The sequence below is a fragment of the Phacochoerus africanus genome, chromosome 14, assembly GCF_016906955.1.
Source record: "Phacochoerus africanus isolate WHEZ1 chromosome 14, ROS_Pafr_v1, whole genome shotgun sequence".
Lineage (NCBI taxonomy): Eukaryota > Metazoa > Chordata > Mammalia > Artiodactyla > Suidae > Phacochoerus > Phacochoerus africanus.
The window spans coordinates 59,581,618-59,598,574 of NC_062557.1; the positions used below are offsets into that span (position 1 = coordinate 59,581,618).

Sequence of the window (16,957 nt, forward strand, 5' to 3'; positions counted from 1 at the left end):
TTTTTCTCCATTCTTGACGTCTCAACCAAGAAACAAAGCCACAACTCAGCGCGCCACCAGCTTCCGTTCCACAAACACTAGCTCTGTCTTCTCGGGGGGACCAAGGTCCTGGTGGCCGAAGCCACAGCACCTCACGTCGCTCTGGCCCCGAGGCCACGTGCTGCACAGCCTCCAGGCTGACGCTGACGGCAGGTATTTATATTTGCCCAGCTGTCGTGCAACTGCCCCGGATGTGATGCCCATTCTTCCGCACCAGCTGACTGCCCCTTATAAAGTGGCACAAACTTTCCTCTGATCGTCTCTTTCCCAAACCTGTGGGCCCAAAGCACCGTCAACAGGCCCACGGCAGCGCTGGGCATCAAAGAGGCGCTAGGCAAGGACGCGCTTTCAAGAGAAGTGTCAGAATCCCCTCACGGCCACAAGGCTGGAGGAGGGGCCCGAGGAAGGGGCCAGACGCTGGAGAGGAGCTCTTCGCGCCAGGAGTCATCACCCTGGCCTCTTAAAGAGTTCCCGGAACAACAAATTCCTGTCCAAACCTCCAGGGCCTCCCAGGAGCAGAGGGCAGGTACCGACACATGGCCCTTTCCCAACCCTCGGCTGGGAGCTGCTGGCAACTTTCAAGCCTTGGGAAAGGGAACACACCCCAGCCTCCTCACACGTGGTAAGACCAGAAAAATGACCCATTTTCTAGAAGTCACGCATTAACTGCCTGCTGAGGAAGGACAGTAGCGGCTTCCTATTTCCGTTTACATGCGCCATTTAGAGTCGATCAAACTTTTCGGCATGAATTTGACCACTTTTTTTTTTGGTCTTTTGCCATTTCTTTGGGCCGCTCCCGCGGCATATGGGGGTTCCCAGGCTAGGGGTCCAATCGGAGCTGTAGCCGCCGGCCTGAACCACAGCCACAGCAACGCGGGATTGAGCCGTGTCTGTGACCTACACCACAGCTCATGGCCACGCCGGATCCTTAACCTGCTAAGCAAGGCCAGGAATCGAACCCGCGACCTCATGGTTCCTAGTCGGATTCGTTAACCACTGCGCCATGACGGGACCTCCGAATTTGACCACATTTTAACAACAGCACGACCAGATGATTCTTCAGGCCCCAATTCCCACAGGTCACGTTTACAGAACGGAAGTGCAGAGCCTCAGGACCCCAGAGGGAAAAGAAAGAGCCCTTTCCGCAAAGAGCGATCAGGGCAATTATTTTAACACCGCTCCTGCAGACAAACCTTCCCGGTCACACAGACTTCCTCCCAGCAGTCCAGCGGGGGTCCCCCAGGTCCCTGCGCGACACATCCAGGCAGCTCTGGGTCTCAGAATTGACTTCTGCACCGCTGGCCAGGGAGGTGAGGTGTCACGGAAACAGCCTCCTGAGGCGTGAGACGGCGTTCAGGTCCGGCCAGTCAGCGGGTGGGTGCACGTGAACCAGCCTGACCCCTCCGAGCCTCAGCCCTGCTCCCTGGGAAGCGCCTGCCCCACAAGGGCTGCTGTGAGGGCACAGTGAGGGGACGGGAGCACCTGCCACAGCTGCAGGGGGAGGCCACGGAAACAGCGTGGTTTTGAATCTGACACAGGTGGCAGCAGACACCAGCTGGGGCACCGACTGGCGGTGTAGCCCGAGGCAGGCTGCCGAACCCCTCTGAGTCTTAGATGTTGCACAGACAAAAGAGAAACAGTGACAGGCCTTGGAGGAAGAAGATGACATACAACAAATATTGGGCATCAAAGGAGCCACACAGGGCCTGGCACACAGGGGACACGCCAAAGACCCCACGTGTTTGATGTGGTGGACTGGCTGAGAACTGCCCCTGGAGGAAAATGAAAATGTTTTCTAAACTCTAAATGCCAAAGGACGTTAAATTACTCTGAACTGCTGGAGGGAGGAGGGACTTCCACTCACGCCGGTGGCCGCCCTGTGACCAGCGCCGGGGCCTGACCTTCCCAGCTGCTTGTCCAAAGAGCCTTGGCAGCGAACATCCTGCTTGACGTGTGGGAAGGAAGAATCGGCTTTTCAAAGAGTCCTGGACTTGCCGCCTCTTCGACGGGGGCTGAGGGCTCCTTCGTGAAGACTAAGCCGAGCGGCCACGCCTGTGCCCGCGGCCCAAGGGATGATCACGTGAGAACAAAGCGAAGACGCGGCTCCGGGGAACCAAGTTCCCTTCCCGAGGGTCCTGCCTCCATCTCCGGAGCAACATTCAGAAGCATTTCGGAGGCAGGAGAGACCTGCTGCTCTGGAGTGTCCCCTGCACGGCCAGCGCCGACACCCCACGTGCCTCTGCACTCTGTCCTCTGGGCCGGGGCTCCCGAGTCTGGTCCCAGGACCAGCGGCATCAGCATCGCTGGCAGAAAACGCCCATCTTCAGGCCTCGCTCCAGCGGCACTGAATCAGAGCCCCGGGGGTGGGGCCGCAGTGTGGCTCACAGGCCCGCTGGACGAGGCCGACGCGCGGCCTCGGAGAAGCACCGCTCGTCTGTCTGCAAAGAGGCTATTACTGGCCCTCTTTAGAGACGAGGACACCAAAGCTCCGTGATTCAAGGGCCCCAAGCCATCCAGCCAGGAGGCCAAGCTGTACCCACACCTGATTCCAAAGCTATTTGTCACGTGGCCTTCGGAGCCAAACTGTGCCATGTGGTGCCCTGCGAGACAGGGTGAGAACACCTCCTCGGAAGGGTGGGGGTGAGAGGAAGCATGAAGACTGCGGTCAGACGTGATCCATCACAGATGCTCTTAAACCCCGATCAGGCATCAGCCCGGCTGGCCCGCCATGCCCCAGGGCGCGCCTGCTGTTCCCCCATCCACTTCCTGGCCAGGGGGCCGGGACGGGGACACCCAGACTCCCTTGTTTACGGCCCTCTGCGCACCCGATCCCTACGCCTGCTGCGAGCGGGAAGACAGCCACGCCGCCCGTCCTGTCTCCAGAGGGCGGGAGGACCCCTGGCAGGCGCAGAGCCGGCTCTGGGGCCTGGGTGTGCGGAGCACGGCGAGTGACCAGGAAAAAACCCCCGTGTGTGCAAGAAGCCCTGTAACCACGCTGCAGGCCTGCTTCCGGGGAGCCAGGCCTTTCACTAAAGGGAGCCCAAGCTAGCCTGTCACTTCAAGGGGCCCACTAAACGCTGGACATTCAAACCTCAGTGCCTTCGCAGAGCCCAACGCTGGGAAACGACAGCTCCTCGTTCACGATGCCCAGCCTTCCGTGTTCGCCGGGGCCTCCCAGCTCACACGTGTATCCTCTAACTTAAGCGAGCGCCGGTTACACGCGGGGCTCTCTGCAGCAGCTGGTGGAAGGGGGGGCACCCGGGTTTGGGAATCACCCAGACCGGGGTCTGAGGCCTGGCCGGGTCAGGTCCTCAAAGGGGACCTAAGCGCTCGGGGCCTCGGGTTCTCTGCTCAGGGATGGGGGGGCTCCCGGCGTCACCCGTGGACACGAAGACAACACAAAGTCACGTTCGCCAAACACGTCTGCTCACACAGCCTTGCCTTTCAAGACATCAGGAACCCGGAAAACTGGTCTCGGCAAGAAGCCCGAGGACAGGTGCTCCCAACCACACCCTCCCGCTCCGGGGACCCTCACTGAATTCGCTTCTCCGAGTTTCTACCTCCAGACACCTCCAACAAGCTCATTAAAACCAAGGAAAATTCCACGGACAAACTTAGCAGGAAGGCCGTCCGTTTCCAAAAGCTCAGCAGGCGGAGATAAACAGTCACTTCCCCACACATCTGGCGGGAGGCACCTCCCTCCTTAGCACTGGAACCGGGTCGCCCGCGCCACTCGCCCCACAGCCAGTCCCCTCGCCTGCGCCAGTGTCGCAGACGAAGTAACAGCAGCCACAGGGCCTGGGAGCCAACAGCCCTGTGTGAACCCAGCCCCGTCGCCTACTGACCGGGTGACCTCGAGCTCGCGACTCGCGCTCCCCGCCTCGGGCCCCGCACCCGCGCAAGGGGCCGATGCCCCTGAGACTGACACGCGGCCGCGGGACCAAGAGCAGCGGGTGGTGCGAGAGCGAGACAGAAAGTGGCGTCCGGAATCAGTAAGTGTGTTCCCTGCCCCCCCCCCCAGGGCTACTCAGTCACACCGGAGACCTTCGGCCAGCACCCGCCACGGGCCAGGAGAAGGAAAAGCGACAGGGGCACCCCTGGCCGCAGAGCTGTCACAGTGTCACAAGAACCCAGGTACCCAGACAACGTGCTGAGGGCTCCAGAATAAAGTCTAGGCGGTGCGGCTCGGGGAGCAGAGCTGGAGGGCCAGCCGCGGGCGCTGTCGGTGGCTGAGCCCGGGCAGAGCGGTTCAAACAGAACACGGGAGCTGAAGGCCCCGGTGGCAGGTGCGAGAGAGGACGGGTTAAGTCCTCGGCTCCTCCCCAACCTCAACCCCGAATCCAAGCCCTGGTTTCCCCAAGGCTCAAGGTCACCAGGTACTCAGGCCTAAAAACCACAACCACCAGGCTCAGCCACACCCCACCAAGCCGACAGGAGGCTCTGGGCGACCCCCGAGAACAAGTGCCAGAAAGCGCTCACCACCTGACCACGTTTCCCGCAGTGACAAGGACCACAGCCCCAGGCAGAAATCTCTCGGCACTCTAGGCCACCGAGAACTGAGAGCTACGCCTTCTCCCAATGAAACCTAAATAATGATAGGACCTGCCCACTCTTCAGGTTCAGGAAAAGCCAAGCCACAAAAGTAAAACAGAGTCCCAAATACTTTTCAACAACAGGTCCTCATCAGAATCCCAGCTCGGGAGACATGCGTCTCGTGTGGAAGGCGGTTACATTAAGAGTCAGCTATGTTTCTAGAAGGAACTTCGGCAAACGATAGGTCATGTTTCAAGACCATCGACCAGGCTAGGTTGGACCACGCTAGGTTGGCCACGTGAAGCCTCTCTCACGCCTCAGGCACGTGCTCTTCCCAGAGCCCCCCACTGTGCCAGGCTCGGGGTTGAGGGAGGCACAAAGGCGCACCCACAGCACCATCCAAACCGGCTCCCGGGGAGGGGCCCGCGGAACGCAGCCCCAAACTGTGCCAGCGAGAAACCTGCATCTCACCAAGCGCTCTGATAGCTGAGAGCTCATTTACCGCCTACAAAAGAAAAACCTGGGGGCACTGGTTAGGGATGGCTAACCCAACATTACAGCTAAAGCAGCAAATCAGCTTTAAAAACGGCAAACTAAAACCACGGATAAATAAGAGAGGAGATGATGCGGGCGGCGCCGGCGCCGCCACCACAGTCACTGGAACAAGTGCCATTCACTCACGGCAGTCCCTTCTGAGGTTCCTTTAAATACAGATGAAAACTTAATTATCAGTGCAAACTCCATCACTGCTGTGCGGGGTTCCAAGCATGAAACCTGTCAGCGCCGACCGCCCGTATCTACAGCTGAGGCACACACGAGTGTGCTGCCAAATCCTCATTATCTTCGATAACGGGGGGAGGGGGGGGCCTCAAAATTAAGATTCATTTTTTGCAGTCATTCTAACCTCTGGTACCAATCCCTTCTTTCACGGGCATTCGCGGGAGGTGGAGAGGAAAGAAAGAACTCACGCGTCTCATCTCTTACTGTCCATTTTTTGTGTGTGAGGGTGAAAAAGAGGAGGGGGTGATGCTGAGCATCTCTCGAAAAAGAATCCCCAAACACCCCGGGGAGCGCCCAGGAAACCAGGCTTCCAGCCCGGGCACTGACAGGTATGGCTTCCGGACCGTGGGCCGGTCTCTCCGGGGCCTCCGTTCCCCCCATCTGAACTCTCAGGATGGCCAAGCTCCATTCTCCCTTCCAGCACAGGCTCAGATGCCTCCCCAGGGCAGCAAAGGGAACCCCTGGGCGGAGGAATGGGTTTCTCCGCTGGCGTTCCTGGGGAGGGCAAGGCCGCCGCCCCCCGCCCCCACAAAGCCACCGGGCCAACTCCGGGTCACAAACAAAACCTGTTGGCTCAGACTCCTCTAGGAAGGGCCGGCCTCTCCCAGGGCGCTGAGCTCCTGGGGAACCGCCCCGCCGCGAGCGAGGAAGGGTCTCCTGGAAGAGGCGGCCCCGCGCACCCATGCCCCCACCCCGACCAGCCCAGCAGGACAGCCGGGCGGGGTCTCTGCCATCCCACGCGGAACAAAAGGCAGCTGGAGCCTGGCTCTGCCGCCCCCGTCCCCGCTGTGCCGTGGGGCGGGGGCGGGGAGGGAAAGCCTGGTCCCCGGGGAGGGGAGGGGGCCCGCAGCAGCCCGGAGAGGGGCACCGCCGGCATCCCCGCCAGGGGACCAGAGGACCCCTCCCCCGACTCCCGGTGGGAAGGGGCTCCTGGCCCGGGGGAGGGAGCAAAGTGCCCCGGGGAGGAGGGGTGGGGTTGTTCCGGGCTGAAAGGTAGACGGTGAGGCCTGGAGGGGCTCACGGATCTGGGGTGGGAGCAGGGGGTACCCCAGGCCCCGAGGATGTGAAAGACAGAGCCCCCCGAAGGGGAAATGGGAGGTCCCTGCAACGGAATGAGGGAGCCAGATGGGGAGTGGGCCGCGCTCCAGCCGGCGAGGCGGAGCCTGTGGGGCAAGAAGGGGTCCCGCCGGAGGTGCGGACCCCGCTCTGGCGGCGGGGTGCAAGCTCCGGGGGGAGGGGCCGTGCTCTGGGGGCGTCCTCCCTGGGAGGGGGAGGGTCCGCGCCCTGGGCCCGCTCCGGCCCCCGAGCCTCGCGGGCCTCGGCTCACCTGTGCTCCTGCCTCTCCGGGCCGACCCGGGTGCGCGGCTGCGGGAGCCAGTAGCGCTGGGCAGACGGGAGCGACGGGAGCCTGCGGAACCGCCGCCGCCGGCGCCGCCGCGTCCAGCTCCGTTTGACACCCACTCACCAGCCAACATGGCGGCCGGGAGGGGGCGCGCCGGCTGCGTGCGCGCGCCCGCCGGCCCCCGCCCCTCCGCCCAGCCCGGGCCCCGCCCCCGGCGGCTCCGCCTTCGTGCTGCGCGGATGCCCCGCCCCCGCCCTCAGGCCCCTCCCCATCGTCCAGCCCTGGCCCCGCCCCCGAGCCTGCTGGCCCCGCCCAAGCCCCGGCCCAGCGGGCCCGAACGCGGCGCGCCCCCTCACCCCAAGACCTCCCCACCCACGGAGGGTACCCACGACCCCACGCAGACGACACAGCCCCACAGCCTATGCGCCAGTAGTCTAAGCAACCCCCGAAACCCAAACCCGCGTCCCAACGACCCCAAACCCCCACAGAAACCCTGGCAAAGTCATACCTGAACCCAGGCACAAGGCAAACTTCACTGAGACCCCACAAATCCCCCCCACACCGCAGCTCCACTCACCCCTCTCCAGCCCCCGACCCCCCTACACAGCCCCCAGGCTGCGCTAAAACGCGCCTCCCCTTGCAGTGAGAGCTGGGGAAGAGCCCCAGGTCCGGGAGGTGGAGCCGGAAGGCGGGGCTGCCGGGTGCTGAGGTACGTGTGGTCACTGTTCACTAATGTCCCCTTCAGATGTATCTGACCTCAATAAAACACACACAAAGATTATGCTGAGAAGGGCGAGGCTGTGCCCTAAAAAGGCGGGGCCGGGGTCACCGCCCTCCCCTGAGGGGCTTGTAGACCCTCTGATGCAGGCTCGCCCTTTCCAGGGCCTCGCTCTCCCGTTGCTTTGGTTCAGCCAGTGCCGCCAAGACTCCTACTCTGTGCCATGCCCTAGGCCCGGAGGAGAGCGGACCCTGGAGAGGTGCCCAGCATTTCACAGCTGCTCCAGTCAGGGTGGGGTCAGCAGAGATGCCCCACCGCAGGGTCTGGGAGGGATCTGGGCTTGCTGGGTTGGCACACAGCACCCCCCTGCCGCCTGTGCTCCAAGGAGGCCCTGGGAGGCATCGACAAAATGCCAAGGTTTGGTTTCAGGGATGCCGTGTCCAGAAGTCCTACTCTGCCCTCACTTACCAAGGCCGCTAAGACAAGTCACTGCCCTTCTGGAAGGGCGGGCAGGGGGTAGGAGAGAGGCCCTAACACTGCAAATCCACTGGCCATTAGTCCTTCGAAAAGTCCAACACTGGAGTTCCCACTGTGGCACAGCAGAAATGAACCTGATTAGGAACCATAAGATTGTGGGTTCGATCCCAGCGGGTGAGGCCAGGATCCAGCGTTGGATCCAGTGTTGCTGTGAGCTGGGGCGTAGGTCCCAGAGGAGGCTTGGTTCCCGAGTTGCTGTGGCTGTGGTTTAGGCCAGCAGCTGCAGATCTGATTCCACCCCCAGTCTGGGAACCTCCATATGCCATGTGGAGCCCTAAAAAGACAAAAAGACCAAAAAAAAAAGCCCAACACTGATAGTTCTAAAGACTCGAAACCCCTTCTGACAGTTCACTGCCCCTTCCCACTGCTGGGTGTCCCTTCTCCGCCAGGGGCGTGATGAAGCCCTAGTGCCCTACCTTGAGGCCAGAGCCTGAGCTCCCCATTTTGAACTTGGTCCACCCTCCCAGAGAAGCCCCTCAACCAGTCCCCACCTTCTCTGCTGGCCCCACCCTCAGAGAGCTTGCGGCTTCAGATGAACTTCTGCCAACACATAATGGGTGCCTGGTGTGGGCTCGAACTTTCTGGGAGGCTGGAAATTTTGTCTGGCTGCCCTGTCCACATGTAAGCCCTTGAAATGTGGCTACTGTGACCAAGGAGCTGCATTTTTTTTTAATCTTTTTTTTTTTTTGGTCTTGTTGCCTTTTCTAGGGCCGCTCCCATGGCATATGGAGGTTCCCAGGCTAGGTGTCGAATCGGAGCTGTAGCCACCGGCCTATGCCACAGCCACTGCAACGTGGGATCCGAGCTGTGTCAGCTCACGGCAACGCTGGATCCTTCACCCACTGAGCGAGGTCAGGGATCGAACCTGCAACCTTACGGTTCCTAGTCGGATTCGTTAACCACGACGGGAACTCCCAGGAGCTGCACTTATTTAAAGACCTTCTTTAACTGATGAATTGAAATAGCCACCTGTGGCGAGATGCTGCCACACGAACAGCGCTGGCCCCCAACCTCACCCCAGCCCCTCGAGGTGAGTGTGGTTCAGGTTTGCATTTTACGGAAGAAAGTGAGGTTTGGAGAGACGGGGGGGGGGGGGGCACCCCCGCGCCGCCCACTCTCGAGTCCCTGTGGCCACAGAGATAAGATGTTTAGGAAAGAGAGGACGAGCCAACCCCAGCCCAGGAAGTGAGTTGAGAGCGGATTCACTGAGGGGGTGGGGGAGGGCCTCGGAGGCCGGAAGACCATTCGCGCCCCCCTCCCCCCGCCCCATGCAAGGTCAGAGGGGACATTCCTGCATTCCTCGAAGTCACTTCTTCCTGCCTTCGCCCTCTCTCACTGGCCTCTCTCAACTCCTGCTCCTGAAGACCCTGTGAGGTCAGCTGCTGAAATTTTAAGCCCAATTTACAGATAAGGAAACAGGCAGCACAAGGCAGGGCTGGGGTTCAAACCCAGGCTCTGCATGTAAGCAGCCTTGCAGAGGAAGGTGCTGGAAAAGCCAGGTACTTTGCCCGAGCCCAAAGCAGTCCCAGGGCACGGGGCTGGGGCAGGCACGCTATCCACCCTTCCCAGAATTTGGAGGTCGGGTCCAGATGCCCAGCAGGGGCAGAGCAACCAGGGCTGGTCGGCAGGTGGGGGGGTTTCAGAAGCAGAACGAGGCAGGCAGGGATGTCGCTGGGTTCAGGAAGGAAGGCTTCAAGGGGGAGGTGCCACGGGCAGGGAGCCAGTGAAAAGAGTCTCCTAATAAAGATACGGAAAGAAGAGTTCCCACCGTGGCGCAGTGGAAACAAATCCGACTTGGAACCATAACGTTGCGGGTTTGATCCCCGACCTCGCTCAGCGGGTTAAGGATCCAGCGTGGCTGTGGCTGTGGTGGAGGCCGGCAGCTGCAGCTCCGATTAGACCCCTAGCCTGGGAACGTCCATATGCCACAAGTGTGGCCCTAAAAAGACAAAAAAAAAAAAGATGCAGAAAGCTCTCCGGGATCTTTGCTCAGGGTTTGGACTCCAGACTCAAATGTTTGTCCAGCATGACAAGCCTATGCTGGGAGCCCCCAAACAACTAACTGTTTTGTTGCGTGACCTGGGCCTGGCACCGCTCCTTCCAGGCCTCAGGGTCCTGCCCTATGATGCAGGAGTAAGGACCCCGCGCACCTTGCAGGATGACACTGGTTCAGAAGGAAAAAGCCGAGGAGGAAATGCTTTGGAAACCACAGAAGTCCTAGACCAGTGTTGGCAGTGGTTCTTCCTAAGATGCAGAGACAAAGCTAGCCCACCCCCCCCCCCTCACCCCTCAGGGCTGGAAGTGAACACAGGCAGAAGCTAAAACACTGAAATCACATAGGAAATCGTAAGAGAAAGGGCTGTGAGAGCTCAAAGGAAACTTCCTTCTAGTTTGTGGGGAAGGAGTGATCAGGGCAGACTTCCTGGAAGTGGAGGTACTGGAGTAGGAAGTAGTAATAATAACAAGAACAACACAGCAGTGAGCCCTGTGCAATGCTTTGCATGGATTACCTCCTTTCCTCTTCATAACAACCCATCATTATCTGTATGATGGAGGCTCAGAGAGATCCAGCTATTTGCCCGTGATCACACAGCTTAAAAATGGCAATGTTAGAAGCCCCAGGCCTGACTGAGTCCAAAGCCAAATTCTTGAGAGGAATTTGGACAGGCTGAAGGGAGATTTCCTCTCCCCTCCAGCTCTATAACCAAGGCTGAGCCAATCAGAGCGTCTCTCTTGGCCATAGTGATTGGTTTGCAAATGGGCACATGATAAGATGGACCAGAGAGACTGAAGACCACGACTTGGGGTGAAAGCATCGGAAAAGAGGAGTTCCTCTCCCATCACATTGCTGAGAGAGTGTGAGATAAGCCTGGGAGAGCCAACCTGGAAGGGGTAAGACGTGAGAGAAGATAAACTTCTGCTGATATTGTTTGGGCACCTTGAACCAGCCGTGCCTGAAGCTTCCCCTAGTCTTTTTAGCACATAAGTGAATACCTCAGTTGGGACTATTTCAATAGAAAACTCAGCTCAAACTGGCTTAAATGATCATTGGAATCAATTGGCTCATTTAACTAAAATCTCCAGAGCTAGGGCTTCCAAGTACAGCCAAATTCCAGGTCCATGTCTTTGACATATACCTACTAGGCACATCATAATTTTCCTTGGCTAATGTCTTGACTAATGTAAGTTGGCTGTAGCAGATCCATGCGTCACATCAATAGACGGAAGTAGAGTGTCTCTTTCTCCCAACCAGCAAAATAAAACCCAAGACTTGCTCTGATTGGAAAACCTTGAGTCACCTGCCCATCTCTGAGCCAACTGCAGGGAGTCTGATGAGGAATTAGGGTGATTAGCTTAGGCCCTTCAAGGGACAGTTACAGGTAACTACCACGGTGGCTCAGCAGGTTAAGAACCTACTAGTATCATGAGGATGTGGGTTCAAACCCTGGCCTCACTCAGTGGGTTAAGGAGCCAGCATTGCCATGAGCTGTGGTGTAGGTCGAAGATGAGGCTCAGATCTGGTGTTGCTGTGGCTGTGGTGTAGGCCAGCAGCTGCAGCTCTGATTCGACCCCCAGCCTGGGAACGTCCACATGCCTGCCGCGGGTGTGGCCCTAAAAAGCAAAAAGGGGAGGGGAACAAGTGGTAGGAGGTATAAGGCAGACCCACCGCTCAGCTCAGGTGAGTTCCCTCTTCTCCCTCGGCCAATTGACTGGGAACCCAGACCTCACAGTAACAGCCATCCACCCCACTTCCAAACAGTTTTTATTTCATGTTTGGACAGCTCCAGGCTTTGACATTTGCAGTATTTACTAAATCAACCAATAAACCGATAATTCTGTTGAGGCTGCATAACACCTTGCTCCCAAAGCTTCCATCAGGCCTCAAGGACACGTTTCTCTGACCTGCCTCAGCCTTCTTCCCTAGGGCAGGAACTGCAACTAAAACAGCATTACCTCAATATAGAGTTTCCCATCTATGACCCAACGTTTCTAGTTTTCAGCGACCGTGACTTGTCCGGCTTTTTCCCCTGTAGCGATGAACATTCCAAACAGGCCACTTATAAGTGTTTTCTTCAAGCTACAGGAACTAAACATCGTGCATGAATTATTTCACGAGCAGTCCAGAGGCGGGCATATCCCTGGCTGGCCAATGAGAAGGTGCATCGTGATTGGTTCAGGGCTGCACACATGACCTAACCCCAGCCAATAAGAGCCTTCCCCAGGATTTTAGCTAAAACCATCAGGAAAGTGGCCCTCTCTACTTCTTCCTTCTTCTATCTCTCTTCTTCTTCTTTTTTTTTTTTTCGTTTGGCTTTTTAAGGCCATTCCCACGGCATATGGAGGTTCCCAGGCTAGGGGTCCAATCAGAGCTGTAGCCGCCGGCCTAAGCCAGGGCCACAGCAATGCAGGATCCAAGCTTCGCCTGCGACCTACACCACAGCTCACAGCGGTGCTGGATCCATAACCCACTGAACGAGGCCAGGGATCAAACACGTGTCCTCATAGATGCCAGTCAGGTTCACTAACCACAGAGCCACAACAGGAACTCCAAAGTTTTCTTTTGACAGAAACTTCAAACTCTCCCATTCCTCTCCTCTTTTTTTTTTTTTTAGGGTTGGCTGCACCTGTGGCATATATGGAGGTTCCCAGGCTAGGGGTAGCATGGGAGCTGTAGCTGCTGGCCTACGCCACACCCCAGCAACACCAGATCTGAGCCACATCTGTGACCTACATCACAGCTCATGGCAACGCCAGATCCTCAACTCACTGAGTAAGGCCAGGGATCGAACCCACATCCTCATGAATGCTAGTCAGATTCATTAACCCCTGAGCCACAACAGGAACTCCTGAGCCTTTTTCTCTTTCACTTCTTCTCTCCCCTTCTTGTTTTCCACATCTTTTTCTCTGCGTCCCCTCTCTTTTTTACATTATTGGTATTATTTCATTTTGAGAGCCGCACCTGCAGCATATGGAAGACCCCAGGCTAAGGGTCGAATTGGAGCTGCAGCTGCCAATCTACGCCACAGCCACAGCAAGGCAGGATCCAAGCCAAGTCTGCAACCTACACCGCAGCTTGTGGCAATGCCAGATCCTTACCCACTGGGCAGGGCCAGGGATCGAACCACAATCTCGTGGATATTCGTCAGGTTTCGTTACCACTGAGCTCCAGTGGAGAACTCTCATTATTTTTTGATTTAGTAAACATCTTTTAAAATGATCCTTTAAAAAAATGCATGCACACAGTCTGCAAATACCCAGCCAGTACTTTTCAAAACTGCCAAGGTCATAAAAGACTAAGCTGGCAGGACAACTCGATGCAATGCCATGGCCCCTACCTGCTTCTCAGGACTGAGAGGATGGAGAGAAGGCATTTGGTCCAGGGCTCCGTGCCGAGTGGGCCACCATGCACTCAGGGCACAGCGTTGTTGGACGAATGCCAAGAGGGCGGGCAGGGGCCCCAGGCCCGGGCTGATGGGTAGCGCGGCAGGATATACCGGTCTATCCAGTGACCCAGACCGGTTCTGCCTCCATCCTCTCCACCCACTCACCTCTGCTCATTCCCACAACCATCCGTTTCTGAGCCCCTCCTTGTGAAGCTGGGACTCAAGCTGAGATGGGCTTGTACCAGGGGCCGCCAGGCTGCGGGGAGACTAAAGACACAGCAGTTTAAAAGCCAGGACATGGGGGTCGCGAAAGAGGGCAGGAGGCCAGGGGCCGCAGAGGCTGGGGCCGCTTAGGCCAGAAAAACATTCCGCCCATCTTCTGCTTTTTCTGCCTCTTTCTCTCCTTCCTTATTTCCTCTCCCCGCTGCAGCCCCCTCCCCTGCCTTCCACCTCTTTCTTCAATCCAAAGGAGATAGACGGTGAGGTCGGAACGCACATATTGTTATTATTTTTTATAAATGTGCTTATCTGAGCAGAAAGCTGCGGATAAAACTGCATCTCCATCCGCTTCCTCTGAGTGGCCGAACGAGCCGCCCACACACCCAGACAAGGGCAGGAGGGCGCGCTGGCCAGCTGGGACCTGCCAGCCCCGCCCAGGCCTCTCCCTGGGGCGGCCTCAGCTTCCCGGGGCTCCCCACGGGAGGCACCAGGTCCCTGAGCCCCGGGGTGGGGGGAGGGGCTGCCCCGGCGCCACAGCCCCTCCTGTCTCGGGTCCTGCTGCCTCTGCCTGGAGCTCCCCCTCCACCCCCAGGCTCCTTCTGCAGCCAGCCTGGCTGAGCGCGGATAGGCTTTTAGGATCTGTAGGCATCTCCCCTGGGAGCCCCTTGGCTGGCTGCTGCGGGCATGGTGGCACCTGCGCCCCGCTGGTGACAGTGTGGGTTCCGGTTTCTGTGCTCCAGTAGCTTCTTGCGGGAGGGCTGGGACAGGCTGGGACTGGCCTCGCTCACCTGCGTCTCTTCCTCTGCAAGGTTCTGGCCCCGGAGTGTGAGGTCCCAGTGTGTTTGTGGAGTAAAAATGGAAGACAGGCCATCCCTGGGGGGGAGACCCCTGAGCCCAGGGCCCGCTGACTTCGGCCGGCCGGGGAGGTGCCCCAGCCACAGCCAGCAGCCTCACAAAGGGGACAGATTTGGGAGCCGGGTCCCCTTGCAGCGCAACACACACAGGGATTCTTGGAGCCTCGGCTTCCTCACCGCAGGTGGCAAGGGCCACTGGGGAGACAAAAGAGATGTGGGGCCCCCCCAGCCCCTCCAAGGACCCTGCACCACACTTAGAATCAGTCGAGAGCCACCCTGCCCTGCCTACCCCCACCCCACCCCCAGATGCCCTGTCCACTGCCTCCAGCCTGTCTCTGGAGCTGTGTCACTCCTGACCCCTCAGTCGGCGCCCTCCTCTCCGCCTCCCCTGCAGGCTTGAGGTCCAGCTGCCCCATCCACAGCGGGGGACCCAGAGCCGTCTAGCCCGGGTTCCAGTCCCAACACCCCCCCTCACCAGCTGTGAGACTGTGGGCAACCCACAAACCTCGCCAGCCTCTCGCACCTTTGAAGTGGCTGCCTCCGGGTGACGGTTGGTGGCAACGACGGGCAGGGTCACTGCACGGGGTTGGTGTGGCGCCCACATGGACACCACCCTGCAGCCCCTCTCCTGAGCGCCTCCCTTTCATCTCCTTAACCTTCACGTCAACCCAAGCAGAAGGCACCCCCCCGATCCCATCTCACCAGGGAGACGAGGGACACAGGCTGGGCGCGGTCACGGCTGAGGACTCGCCGACTGAACGTTGGCACTTGGCGCCTCCAGAAGCCCACGAGGACACAAACGGAAAGTTGTTCGCCCGTGACCCCAGGAATCTTTGGGGACGGGGGGGGGGATGAGGAGCCCACAGTCGTGGACACCAGACACAGCCCTTTTGCTGTGTGGTCCTGGCCCTGCCACCATCCCTCCCTGAACCTGAGTTTCATCTTCTCGAAAACAGGGAGAGCAGCCTCAGCGTCCCAGACGGGACGGCTCCCAAGACTGAGCCATGTCCCATCTGGGCTCCTGGCCCAGGCTCTGGGAAACAGAGCCCCTGTGAGGGCTCTGTGGGTGCAGAAGCCACAGGAGGCAGTCTCAGCACCCAGGTTCTCACCACAAGCGCCCTGGGGAAACCACATCACGGCCACCACAGGCTCCACCGTCCCCCGGTGACTTCCGCTGCTGCCTCCCCCAGGGCAGCCTCTCCCGCCGGCAGTTGGCTGGCCCACCGCTGTTCCTGGAGGCCGTGCAGCGGTCACAAGCCAGGGAGACACCTGTGGCTGAGCTCTTGTCCCTGCATTCCACCACCGGTGACTCTGGGCAGGTCACTTCCGTGCCCTGATCCTCAATGGCCTTTGGCTCTAGTCCACTGCCCAGCAGCCGGGCCTTCCTGCAATGTCCTGACTTTCCGCCTTTGCACTTGCTGTTCCCTCCACGGGAACCCCTTTCCACCTCATTGCTTAAGTGACCACTGATCATGCTTCAGCAGCCTCGCAAGGCCCTCTAGGGCAGCAAGCCCTCACAGAGCACCTTCCTCGGACTGGCAGCGGCACCCCTTCTCCTCCCCTCCCTCCTCTTCCTCAGGAGCCCTGAGCCCGGGTTGTGCCACCTCCTCTGACTCCCCCACTGCAAACGCTGTGAAAGCACAGACTCATCTTGCCTCCTGCCAAACCTCAGGGCCTGGCACACAGGAGGTGCTCAATAAATGTTTGTTTGTTTTTTCTTGCTTTTTTGTCTTTTTGTCTTTTCTATGGAGGTTCCCAGGCTAGGGATCTAATCGGAGCTGTAGCCACCAGCCTACACACCAGAGCCACAGCAACGCCAGTTCCAAGCCACATCTGCAACCTACACCACAGCTCACAGCAATGCCGGATCCTCAACCTACTGAGTGAGGCCAGGGATCGAACCCGCAACCTCATGGTTCCTAGTCGGATTCATCTCCACTGCATCACGACAGGAACTCCGATAAATGCTTGTTGAATAAATGAATTCTTTTCTGAAACACTTGTCCTGGGTCAATTCCTTGGTCTTCTGGCCCAGACTTAAATATCACCTTCGCCAGGCAGGCCTCCCTGATTGCTTCCCTGATTTCTCTTCTGGGTTTCCAGAATCTTGCCACCATTTTTCTCAGTCGCCCTGCCTGGTGAGTGCAGCCGCCCAGTTACCAGGACCCCAGCCCTGCACCACATCCGCCTTTTCCCAGGAAGCGAGGAAGGAAGAAAGAGCTAGACGGAGAGGGGGGAGGAGGCGCGGACTCTGCTGAAGGCTCAGGCGCGGTGTGCAGCGAGCCTGAGCCAAGGCCAGCGCTGCAGCAGCAGGTGAAGCCAGGCCCTCGCCGCCGGAAGGAGGTAGGGGAGGGGCGGGGAGGGTGGTGTTGGGGGGGGTTGCTGGTATTTCCTGAGGCCGCCCGGAAATGCCTGGGCCGACCTGAGGGCAGGGAGGGGGCAGCCCGGAGGGGAGGGGAGATCCGGGCCCTCCCTCCACGCTTAGGTCACTGCAAGCCCATCAGCCGCAGAAGGGCTGTCCTCACGACAGAGGAGCAAACAGGCCCAGAGG

The 16,957-nt window shown here is 58.9% G+C and overlaps 2 protein-coding genes across 3 annotated transcripts in view; one reads left to right on the forward strand and one right to left on the reverse strand.

Annotated features, from left to right (window-relative positions):
* The window catches only part of EPN2 (epsin 2), a 63,439-nt gene extending 56,584 nt beyond the window's left edge, over positions 1-6,855 (reverse strand). Inside the window, exon 1 of one of the 2 annotated variants that reach the window (XM_047758989.1) lies at positions 6,680-6,855. The gene's annotated coding sequence lies outside the window, so the exon portion shown is untranslated. The remainder of the gene's footprint in view (positions 1-6,679) is intronic. The other variant, XM_047758984.1, reaches the window with a different exon arrangement.
* On the forward strand, positions 6,478-14,954 carry LOC125113911 (proline-rich protein 2-like). The gene is made up of 4 exons (XM_047756833.1): positions 6,478-6,922; positions 6,974-7,075; positions 7,338-7,395; positions 14,801-14,954. Exons 1-4 carry the CDS (start codon positions 6,478-6,480, stop codon positions 14,952-14,954), a joined length of 759 nt encoding a protein of 252 aa, XP_047612789.1.
* The last annotated feature ends 2,003 nt before the right edge of the window (positions 14,955-16,957 follow it).